Source organism: Dendronephthya gigantea, unplaced genomic scaffold (assembly GCF_004324835.1).
Source record: "Dendronephthya gigantea isolate DGI-Jeju-01 unplaced genomic scaffold, DenGig_1.0 000064F, whole genome shotgun sequence".
NCBI classification, from domain to species: Eukaryota; Metazoa; Cnidaria; class Anthozoa; order Malacalcyonacea; family Nephtheidae; genus Dendronephthya; species Dendronephthya gigantea.
Window position 1 is genome coordinate 913966 of NW_021163074.1, and position 11943 is coordinate 925908.

Sequence of the window (11943 nt, forward strand, 5' to 3'; positions counted from 1 at the left end):
CCTGATGGTCTGTTATACCACAGAATACTTTCTAAATCTAATGATTCGTTCGTGGTAAAGCTGGCCACACCATGCTTCCGTTCAGTAACGCCTGTGCATTGGATTCATTCAATTGGATCATGGCCTGTGCTATAGAGCTGGTCTTCTATCTGCATGGGGTCGACGCTGTAATAGTGGTAAGTGGTAACCACCTACGTCATCTGGCGGACCACGTCTATTGACTAGTTAAACTTGACTATCAGGGAGAGTACGTATTATCAAAGTCTCAGAGAGCGAGATTGTGTTATAACGAGATTGGCTGTGAAGCAGCCTTGGTTCCGTTTCAACTTTCGATCTTCAACCCAATCTTCAACCTGGTATCCTCGTACCCAGGCAGGTAGTTCGCTATTTCCAAGATGGCGTCCTTCTCAAGCACTCGTAACAAAATACAAGCAATTCTTTCTAGTTTCATGCACGAAAAAGACGAGTTTGCTAAGGAAAGGTAAGGTTTCCATTTATTACCCATATTCTGTTCTTTAATATACTCTCATTCAGTGGTCGATTTGTTGTTTTAAAATTTTCAAATCAATTTTTCAACAATTAATATACTCACTTAATTTACGGTATATTAATATACTCATTATACTGCAAATGCTCAGATTGGTTATCGATATCATTTAGAAACAGTGATCAAGATGTCGCAGAGAATCCCGGACTTCTTTCGATGCTGTGCCAACCAAGAAATAGGGAGAGTTTTTATGAAAGAGTTGAAACATTTTCTATATCCTTTGATAAAAAAAAACTAGGTAAATAGATAGAAGACACCCAATATTGCATGATATATATTTTCTATACTGACCCACACTCAAATATTGAGTTGACTATGTCACTGGTAAGTGAGCTAATAGGCTAACACACACTTGGCACCTATAGCAATCTATTATTTGTGCGTTTACCCATAATAATGCATCGTACTGCATCCATATATATACATGTGTTGGAGCATCAATCTGTTCTCACAGTTACTATTATATAGATAGTTCTGTTGAACAGGTCTTTACCAAATCATGATATTAACCCATACTTTTCTTTAACATTTACCAACCATTTACCTGGCCAATGAAACCACTTTATTTATCCCCCCAACATTGTGCTCTTTATGGTTGGGAGAATACTGATGTGGATCTGCTAACTTGTGTCTCGTGTAAGGCTACACTTGATGGCATGGTAGGGACAGAGTGGGACACAGACACATGTGAGTACTTTAGATTTAAAGCCGAAATGCGAACTAAGAGATAATTTACTATTTAAGCTGAATAAGTACAAATTTCCAAAGATAAAATTGTTTAATTTATCAATTAATGTTAGATAATTCAACATGTGCTGAGCTTAGATCAAGTATTATAAATGGACATTCAAAATTCTGTCCCTGGAAAGAAACACCGTGCCCAGGTTTGTGAAAATTGTATCTTTGACTGTTTAATTCTTCTTAGCCATTAGTGAATTTGCGTAAGAGAAGTCCACTTCCAGTTTGTCTACACCTAAACACTGGAGGTGTTATATGCATACTAATGTTTCATATAAAACACTTGTATTTTAAAGAGTACCAGATGTTCTATTATATGATCTGATCTTTTTTTTATTTAGAATCATTTTTAAGCCTTCCTGCAAAAACATCTGAGGAATGGAAAGCAAGTTTTGAGAGTGCTTGTGTTAACCTTCTTTCACTTCAAGCTGATTTACCAGTATTGAAACGTGAGGCATTTCAAGAACTGGTAAGTGTTGTATTTGTTCAGGTTAGGGTGAGGTTGATAGAATACTGACAAATGATTGAATAAAAACACTTGGTGGTGATAGCAATCAAACTTGTGTCCTTTCAGTATGGTGTTAATTCAATTCCCTTCAATTTTCAGGCAATCACTGAGGATGTGCTATCAACTTTGAGTAACTATATTACAGAAAGTGACACATCCTCAAATCATCAGGATATTATTGATACAGTTTGTGTTTTGGCATTATGTGGTTGGAATACAAGGTATTTTATGTACTGTATCTATCACTAATGCAATTCAGTTGGCCTACATTGCATGTAATTTTAATAAAACCAAGGGTGAAATAAGGAGGTTTGCATTGTAGCCATTTGGAATATTCTCACTATTTTGAAGGTGAAGTGGCTTTCTTAAAATTAAAGCCAGGTGATTTTTGGATATTACATCTTGTTGTATAAGTGAAAGAGAAACTTCCTATTCCCTCATTTTTTCCTTTAAAAGCAGTGAGACAGACGGTTCAAGTACGCTATGCTGTGCTGCCTGTCATCGCGAAGCTGGCTTGTGGAACTTTCATTCACTGAAGAATGTCACTTTGATCCATAATGATGCTGGTCAAGAGCAAGGTGGTGATGGTGTTAGAGGGAGACACAAGGGATAATGATGGACAGAATAGGCTTCAAGGGGTGATGGAGGAAGATATACCAGGTAATTGTTTGTAGTAATTTAAAGTTGCCACTGATGAAATCAGTGAAAGAGTTAAAGATTTGCATGGTTCTTATGGGCTTGTTCTTTAGATTCAGGTGGTGATACTCTGGCGAATGTTGCAACGACCGTGCAAGAGGATATGGTATGTGATGTTGAAATAATGAGGGATGAAGATGGCTTAAATTCTGAACGATCTAGTACTCTTGAATGTAGTGACCATGAACATAGCAGTGTACAGGTAGAAACCATGGAAAATGATCAGGAAATTTCAGCGGATACTGAATGCGAAAACCAGGCGAATTTGGATGAAAGAGAGAAATTTATTTTAGTCGACAATCTAGTTGAACATAGGCGAGCTGAAGATAGTATAAACAAGAACAACAGGTCACCAGAGGATAACGAGGAAAGTTACAAACAAGACCTTAAACTAACTTTGTCACCAGAGAGTGAAAGTTGTGCTGAAGTTCAAAATACTTTTGAAGAGCAAAGTATTTCCAATGCCCAAAATATTTCTGAATTTCAAATTGCTTCTAAGGGGATAGGGATTCCTGCCACAATAGAAATGTCTAAACTATCTCCCTTACACGAAAGTACTTCTGAAGAGACACAGCGCGTTGACTCAATTTCTATTAGTCCACCTGAGCCTATGAACAATAATGGTGGGCAAATTTCAGAAACACAGGTCGAAAGTGCAATAGAACCAGTTCACAGCCAGGTAAAATTTGAAACACAACTGGTTGAAAATACATCCTTGGAAGAAAACGCCTGTATAGAGGGAGCTCTTCCAGCTGAACAAAACGCCATCCTACAGCCTCTCTTACCGGAACAAAGTTCTTCACTACCGGATCATGATATTGAGCTACCACTCCAAGAACATTTACAAGCCTCCGAGGCTGAAAACCTACCGGAACAAGTATCTCTGAGGGAAGAAAATCCATTACCTGGGGGGACCCCCGAGTCGAAAGAGGACTCAGTTGCAGGTGAAGAGCATGTGCCGGAAGATGATTTGGCGGAAAAGACCTTGGAAGCAGAAGAGCACGTAGCAGGAGAGGAGCACGTAACGGAAGAGGAACACGTGACCGAAGAAGATCACGTGGCAGATGAAGAACATATGACAAAGGAAGAGCTTCGGTTTGAAATAGATGCGGCCCAACTGGGGCGAGAATCGGCATTACAGCAAGAGCACATCGCCAGTCCTCTCCAGGACGGAGAAAACATATCTCACGTCGGTGGTGAATTACAAGAGAGCAGTGGCGCACGTGAGATGGAGGGAACTACCATTCACCGCAATATCGAGTGCAATCAGGGGGATTGTGAACCAGGTTCTGGAATGACTATAGAACCATCCAAGTTATTTGGTACTGGATTTTTTTCGCCTGCTCACAGCAGACAGGACTCGTTAATTGTTGAAATCGGAGAGGAGTCGATGAGCGAAAGAATGTGGTCTATTCAGTCAGATTTGCAGGACAGAGGAGAGACTGCCTCCCAGATGGACTCGTGTCGGTCAGTATCTGACTGGAGTGATGGTGAAGATGGTGAGCCAAGTTCGAAAAGACTGAAAACTGAAGTACGTTTTTAACAGAAAAATTGCAGTATGATTTCCCAGTTTTCCCTTTTTTACATAAAAAGACTTTCAACAATAGATTCGGAAAAATGCAGTAGCCTTGTTACGCGAAAATGAGGCCAGTAATTCTCCACTGCAAAAATTTTAAAATATTTTGTTTGGTTCTAAATTATAAAAAATTCTGAAAAAAGTTCTTAAAAAAATATTTTCCTGCAGCTGCTCCTTTTGAAATCGATCAATAGGTTCAAAATATTTAATTATTTACACTGTCATTAGTATGGAAGTTCATAAAATTTAGTTTGTAACTGAGAATCACAATGAGGTAGGAGAAGGGTGGCTGCAGTCCCCTGGATTGGGCAGAATTGATAACGAATATGATTTTCGTATCTATATTCTTAGCATATAGAAAAGATTGAGTTTGACGTCCTAGCTGAGCATCGTAATTGGTGTCCCTGGATCACAACAGTCCCCAGTGCAAGGACCACAGGTGAACCCATTCAGAAATCCACCGGCTGGCAGATCTTGCTTGAACATTTGATCCAGTCTGCATCTCCTGAAAAACGTGTGGTGAAACAGGTAAGATTTAATCTATCTTGACTTTATTGTAGTGTTTACACGTGTGTAGTGTTCTTGTTATACTAAACGGGATAGTATGATACTAATATTCTTGTTTGTTTGCATGGTGACAGTCAATAAGTAATTTAGCCTGTAGGTACACCACGTAAGTATTTAATACTGCAAAGCTTTCGCTCCGTTAACCCGGGTCTTCATCAGTGCAATATAAAGGCCCGGGTTAACGGACCGTGTGCCTACAAGCATACGTGGTGTGCCTACAAGCTAAATTATTTAGTATGATCCTGTTTCTTACCTTGTTAGTTGTTTTCCACCAACTTTCTTCTATATTTTCAGACACCTCCTACCCAAGTCTGGAAATCATTTCGACGCCTTTTTCACGATTGTCAGACAACGATCATGCGGACAACAAAGTCCCATGTTCTTGCAGGCAAGGTTTAATTTTAACTAACCAAGTTGGAAATATTTTGTAGAGAAAATTTTATTTATAGACTTAATAATCAAAAAAATATTTTAGTGATATAATTGGTCATGATATGGTCTGGAATGGTCTGAAAGAGCACTACGCGTTACACCAACCTTAGAAGTACCTTTTTATAGGTGTAATTTCGCATGTGATAAATCACACTTTTTCCCATGTTTAAAGCTGCCGCATATATGGTGCCGTTGCTCGAATTGATCATGATCGATGCATATTGTTAATTCAGCACAATAAGCTTCCCTTTCATCGTAGGTACAGTATATGTACGTATGCTTGTGTATTGCTTTCTTACCATGGGTAACCATGCGACTTGGAGAGTATGTTGCTTGTAGCCTTTATCAACAAATTTACTCATATTTTTGACATTTTTCTTGTGATGAAAACATTTTTATTGATGAAATTTTATGTATCACAATTATTCACTAAATATTTTTTCGGGCTTGTAGACCCGACAGACAACCAAACTCGTTTGGTTGTAATCTTGTAGAGCAGTCGTTTTAGGCTTCCACACCATATCTTGATTATGTATGTTTTGACATTAAACAATTATTGAATGGAGTTGAACATGATATGAAGAATCATCAAGCCGAGGTTTGATAACGACCAACTTCGGCTTGGTAATTCTTCATATCTGCATGTTCAACCTTGTTCAATAATTGTTAATTATATTAAACTAAGCATGTTTTGTTTAGTTAATACGAATTAATAGGTATATTTTATCAGCTTATCTTGTTATGACTCCAGTGTATGTACTGTACAGTGGGTTTCAGTAAGATTTACCCAGGTGGTCATCACACTTTAATCAATGCGGCAAAATATTTTTTATGTTATTGTTGTTACTTTGATAACTTTTTCTTATCTAATAAATTGTTGCAACTACCACATGAGTCATCTGAAAGTTAAATGTTGACGACTTTTCCTGAGAACGAAGGCAGAAATGTTTGACACACCCTTTGAAATTTACATTAAAAATAGCAAACAATGGCGTATATTTCAGATCACTCTTCCACAATCCATAGAACCGATGAGGGCGAAATTTAATCGATAACCTTATTATGACTGTATCGCGGCCAGGGAGTGTAAGTCATGTAACATGGGTGGCTATTTGGTTGGGGCAGGGCCGCAGAGTCAGACGTTAGGTGTGGTTATGAAGTGCACCTTGCACCGACTTGAATTTTGTTTTTGATGAAAGTTTTTACACACTTTGCCTTTGGTACGAACAACTGTATTCTTGCCTGATCTAGAGCTGGCAATTTTCTTGAGTCTTGACAAAAAAATTTTAACTCATCTAGTGCGAGAGGGGGTTACAAAATCTCGCAAGCCTGGGCTTTTCTACCTTACAAGTGACAGCCGTTCTGTCAGATGTGCTGTCGGACAGACAGATGTGTTGTCTTTTGCCTGAGAGCCATCTCGACCGGAATTATGGCTGTAACACAAAGAAACTATTATTCCTGTGTGTAACTCAGCTTTGACCCCGCTGCAAACAGTGTGAACGTGCTGAATCAGTCCAGTGGGTAGGAACTAGGAAGTAAAAATTTTCAGACTGAACATGACATCTTTTAAAAGCAATATTATTAAACAGAGACGACGCTAGAGCAGAGGCTTAATGAGGGGGTTGATATTCATACGTCCGTCTTATGCGTGAATGATTTCTTCTCAAGGGCCTGGGCGATTGTGGGGAACATATATGAATATACACCACTCAACTGAAGCTTCTGGCGTCAGCTTGTGCATGAATTTAATATATATTATGTTGAATTCGCTGATAGATTGAGCCCGATTAAATCCAAAATCTCTAAATTCCTAATTGACAAGACCTGTGTTCATACAAAAATAGTGGAAGAATTTATACCTGTGTACTTACAAAAATAGTGGAAGAAAAATTTATCACTGTGAATGATACCCCGGTTTTATTTGTGAGAGGTCTGGGGTCTAATCAGGAAAACATTTCGAAATTTGCATTTTGTGATTGTATAATTATATTTGTGTCAACTTTTGTATAGTTCCTGGTTTTCCTGTGTTTAGAGTTTAAAATGTCCCACCAAACTGGAATTCAAGGTAAGGAAGTCAAAATTTAATGAACTTATCATTTTGAAAGATGATAGAAGTTTGTTTATACTTCGGGGTTGAACATGACACTTCCAACTCGGTGTTTTATATATTGTAAGTGTTACATGTATATTCAGGTGTAGACGAAGTACATGAGCTTTATTACTTATGGTACATTATATTGGTAGCCTTCAGTAGGCTTTACAGCGTTATATGGTGGGCTAAAAGTGAATAACACGACCAGATTAGTATACATATGAGGTGCACGTATAAGATTTTCACACTTTGTTAGCTATTTAGTTTATAAGGACCACCAGCTGTGTGATATTGCTTTTTTATTTCTGACATCTCTCGAATTTGATAATAGAAATATCTGTAACTGTAAAATGATGTGTTTTTGTTCCTTTCATTATTTCAGCAAATGATGAGTTACTTAATGCTTTTGCTTCATCAAAAGATGGCTCTATTCGAGTTATTAAAATATCTATTGAAAATGGTAACTTTCAATTCCTATAGCTGATTTAACTTGACATTGGAAAATCACAGCCAGTTAATAGGTTTAAAAAACTATTTGCCAGTGTCTCATATTGTGAGATACCACAAAGAAATATTGAATACATTAGGATATTTGCTGTATAAGTTTCATTAATTTTTTATAAGGTTATTTTTTAGGATTTTGTTGTTATCAGTTACTTCAACTGACAGATATGTGTTAAAATAATTCTATCTCTTTAGAACAACTAGTCTTTGCTGAGAGTGCCTCTCCAATGGACAACTGGGTTGATGATATCCTTTGGATTAGTAAAGATTATTTAAATTATTAAAGATTTATAAAACTGTTAATTATCAAAGACTTATTGAAATTTTACCACAGGCAGCCCAGGAAGCATGCGAAAATTATGTATGCATGTTTATATTCTATACATATATATGAGCAATGAAATTTCTGCAAAGTCAACAAATTCTTACACTTTATATTAAAAATGTATGAAATTATGAATATTTTACAACAGTATATATATTATTCACATGTGAGGATATTTTCCCTTGACTAACAATACACTATGATTCCAGTGTTCTTTCAAGGCTTGAAGAAAAGCAACCATGTTATATCCTGTATCGACTTGACTCAGAAAATAACCAAGGCTATGAATGGTTGTTTATTACATATTCACCTGACAATGCACCTGTAAGTTAGTAAAATGTAAATATAATTATTTGATTCATGGATGATGTATATATTTTTGAATAGTAAAAGTGAGCTTTATATTGTTAATGCTTACAATTAAACTTCAGTCGTCAAGAATTTTATGAATCAACACTGATATGATTTTTTTCAGGTTCGAGAGAAGATGTTGTTTGCTGCCACAAGAGCAACTCTGAAGAGTACATTTGGTGGTGGTCACATTAAAGATGAATTGTTTGCCACACATAAGGTATATAAATTCAAAAGATGATTTTAAAATTGTGTATTGAAATTATTTAATACAAGCAAGTAGAAGTAGCATTACACATGTAAAATACTAAGGCTTTTTTTCCAGAGGGATGCAAGCTATGAAGGTTACATGAAACATCTTGAACATCTAGCAGCACCACCACCTTTAACTGATGCTGAAGTAGAACTAAAGATTGTTAAAGAATCAGAGGTACTTACCACCTGTTCATTAATATGATTCTCTTCATATTCAGCCATCTGATTCTAAATCCCTGCTAGAAATAATGTTATAATTGTTAATAAACATCTTGTTTTGTGTTTTATCAGAGCCGTAGCAACATTGGTATTCACACAAGGCACAGCAACCTGCCTGGTGTCAACTTCCCAATATCCGAAGAAGCCTTGCAAAAACTAGGTGCACTTCGTGACAAGCAAATTACCTTGGTTCAACTGGTAAGCAAGATTAATATGAAGTTTGATTTTAATATCAACACATGGGTTATGTGGTGTATACATATTTAACTAAATTCACCTTCAGGATCATATATTGCAAGGCATATTAGAAAGTAGAAATACCTGTTAAAAAATATCATCATATATTGCAAGGCATATTAGAAAGTAGAAATACCTGTTAAAAATATCATCATATATTGCAAGGCATATTAGAAAGTAGAAATGCCTGTTAAAAAATAATTGTGAACATCTAACATTTAGAGACAAAGTTCTTATCATAGTAACCAAAAAAACACCAGCACTTAGTGTACTGAAAAATTATCTGTTTGTACTACTTTACTGTATAACATAGTATAAACTTCTATTAATTGAAGAAAAAAACATGGTTGAATTTTCAAGAAAAATAGCCTTTGAACAACAGCCAATTTATTAATTTTGCCATATTTCTTGTCCCTCGATTTGGGTAAATTTATTTGGAAAATGGCTTATTTGCTGCCTACAAACGCACTTAAATATGCACCATGAACCTATAAGTACCTGTGCCAGAACTGATTATTTCACATCATTTTATCCCAGAGTGTTGATACAGAAGCCGAGCAAATTGAGTTACGTTTCGCTGGAGACTGTTCTGTGGAGGAAATTGCTAGCAAGACACCTGAAGAAAATCCCTGTTATAGCTTTTTCTTGTTTAAGCATACGCATGAAGGAGATTATTTAGAATCTATTGGTAAGTGTACTCCATCAACTAACTGCCCGAAATTTACAAGAAAACTTCAAGGCGTTTCGTAAAGTGTTAAAACGAGAATGAGAGTTGTGTTAGAGTTGACGAGAGTTTAGAAGCGAGAGTTTGCACGAATGTTTTCCACCAAACTATCGTGCGATGGATAGTATATTTTGTACTATTTTGCTAAGCCTGCTATTTCAAAATGCAAACCGCTAGCTGTTTTGCAACTCCCATTCAAAGTCGACTAGTTGATGAGAGTGCCGCATTCAAACGCTAGCGAAAGTTGCAACTCTCATCAACTCTCAGTCTCGTTTGACAAGGGCTTAAAACTTATTACTTTGTCTTTTTGTACAATTGCACTTCCATACTTGTTTGTTTCAGTATTCATTTACAGTATGCCTGGATATAAGTGCTCTGTAAAAGAACGTATGTTATACTCAACATGTAAGGCGCCGTTATTGGCTGGATTGGAAGAAGAATTGAAGTTAGAAATCCCTAAAAAGGTAAGTTTTAGATGGGATAGGATTTTTGACTTCGTAACATCAAATTTAACATTTGCACCAATTACCTTGTATACTGTATTAACACGAGCTCATTGTTTTAATATGTTGTGGCGAATTAGAGAACACCAGTCCATTTTATCGATATTAAATAAAAAAACTGTCTACTCGTATAGATCGAAATAGAAAACACCGAAGAAATTACGGAAGAATTTTTGCTTGATCAGTTGCATCCCAAGAAAATCCTGCATCAGCCAAAATTTGCAAAGCCTAAGAGACCGCAAGCGAGAGGTGCACGGAGAATGATTCAGAAAGGCGAAAACAACGAAAACTAAAAGCAACTGTTTATAATTAAACATTTTAATAAATGATTATATTTAGTGAATGAAGAAAGGAGTTGTGAAATATTGATTCTAATATAGACAACGATTGCATGCAGTTTATTTCATGAACCAACAGTTAATGTGTAAGTGAAAAATGTTCATTGGTTTGGTAAAATGCAGTAACCAGCCACTTGAACTTCTTTTGACTGAAGCTTGCAAGATGATTCTACTATCATAATTATCAATGAGGGTTGTCCGGCCTAGCTCGGTGAAGCATATTCATTTATGATTATAATCATTTATTAAAATAATTTTTCGTTATGTAATTTTATACCCATACTGTAAAGCAAAATTTGTATTAATTAAGGATACGTATATCAATCCACAAACTTAATTTTTTATTATTGTTATCCATCGAAATCATTTTCAAAAGAATATTGATGATCATTTTATAAGTATTAAAGTACTTCACAGTACTACACATAGTACATTCAATTATATAAAGTAAACAAATGAAGTTCATTTTGTGCACCCAAAATGCAGACTTGGCTGGTGCCAGTTACAATATGACTCAGCGGTTATGGACTTGAAAGTTGAAATGCAGAGCGTACGCCCTCGAGGCTAAATGATCTTCTGTGATGGGGCAAAATGGCGCAAACTTTTTGACGTAAAAGTAATCGTGATGACATTTTCCCATTTCCAACATTAGAACAACTCATTTTCAGTGCTGTGGAACTAAATTTTCTAAGAGGGGGGTTACCTTGACAAGGGTGAAGCAGTGGAATCGGTAAAAATATGTGACACAATCGTATGACGTCATAGATGTTCACCACTCACAACTGAGATGACTGATGACTTAGATAAGATAGATCATAACTTGAAAAAGGGGACTGTACCTCCGCTCCTAAGCGTCACCCCACTTCTCTCTCATTCTATTTTGCCTTAATCTACCAGCTACAGTGGGCAGGGGGGAGTCGTGGGAGCCGCTCCCCCCTTTGAAAAATTTATTCATAAAATATGCTTACTTCGAAATGAATTAATTTAATTAGGAAGCATTAAATCTACTCAGTCTTTCAAGTATGCTTGTTTTATTCAGCCCGGGCTGAAACTCAACTGAAACTATAGCCTCGCGGCTTCCCGCCTCTTTAATGGCCCCTGCAGATGCCCGACCTGGCATGAACACATCAGTTGAGAATCGTGGTATAAATAATAAATGTGTACTTTCTCAGTGGACTCTGCGAATGTTAGTCGGGTGATTTTCTCTGAAATAGTCTGTTTCATAAAAGAAGGTCAAAGCATGCATGCAGCCAACACTCCTAGCCACTTCTTCCTAGGTTTGCTTTTGTCCCTAACCAGTAACCACGAACTCCTAACTGAAGTGCATCTAC

The 11943-nt window shown here is 36.7% G+C and overlaps 1 protein-coding gene and 1 pseudogene across 1 annotated transcript; both read left to right on the plus strand.

The window, feature by feature from the left end:
• The first annotated feature begins 390 nt into the window (after nucleotides 1–390).
• LOC114530663 lies at nucleotides 391–5958 on the plus strand (annotated as a pseudogene).
• A 1075-nt stretch (nucleotides 5959–7033) lies between these two features.
• Nucleotides 7034–11031, plus strand: LOC114530568 (twinfilin-1-like). The gene is made up of 10 exons (XM_028552138.1): nucleotides 7034–7129; nucleotides 7539–7616; nucleotides 7856–7906; nucleotides 8182–8309; nucleotides 8461–8556; nucleotides 8662–8766; nucleotides 8883–9008; nucleotides 9585–9735; nucleotides 10114–10235; nucleotides 10409–11031. Exons 1-10 carry the CDS (start codon nucleotides 7105–7107, stop codon nucleotides 10565–10567), a joined length of 1041 nt encoding a protein of 346 aa, XP_028407939.1. The 5' UTR covers nucleotides 7034–7104; the 3' UTR covers nucleotides 10568–11031.
• The last annotated feature ends 912 nt before the right edge of the window (nucleotides 11032–11943 follow it).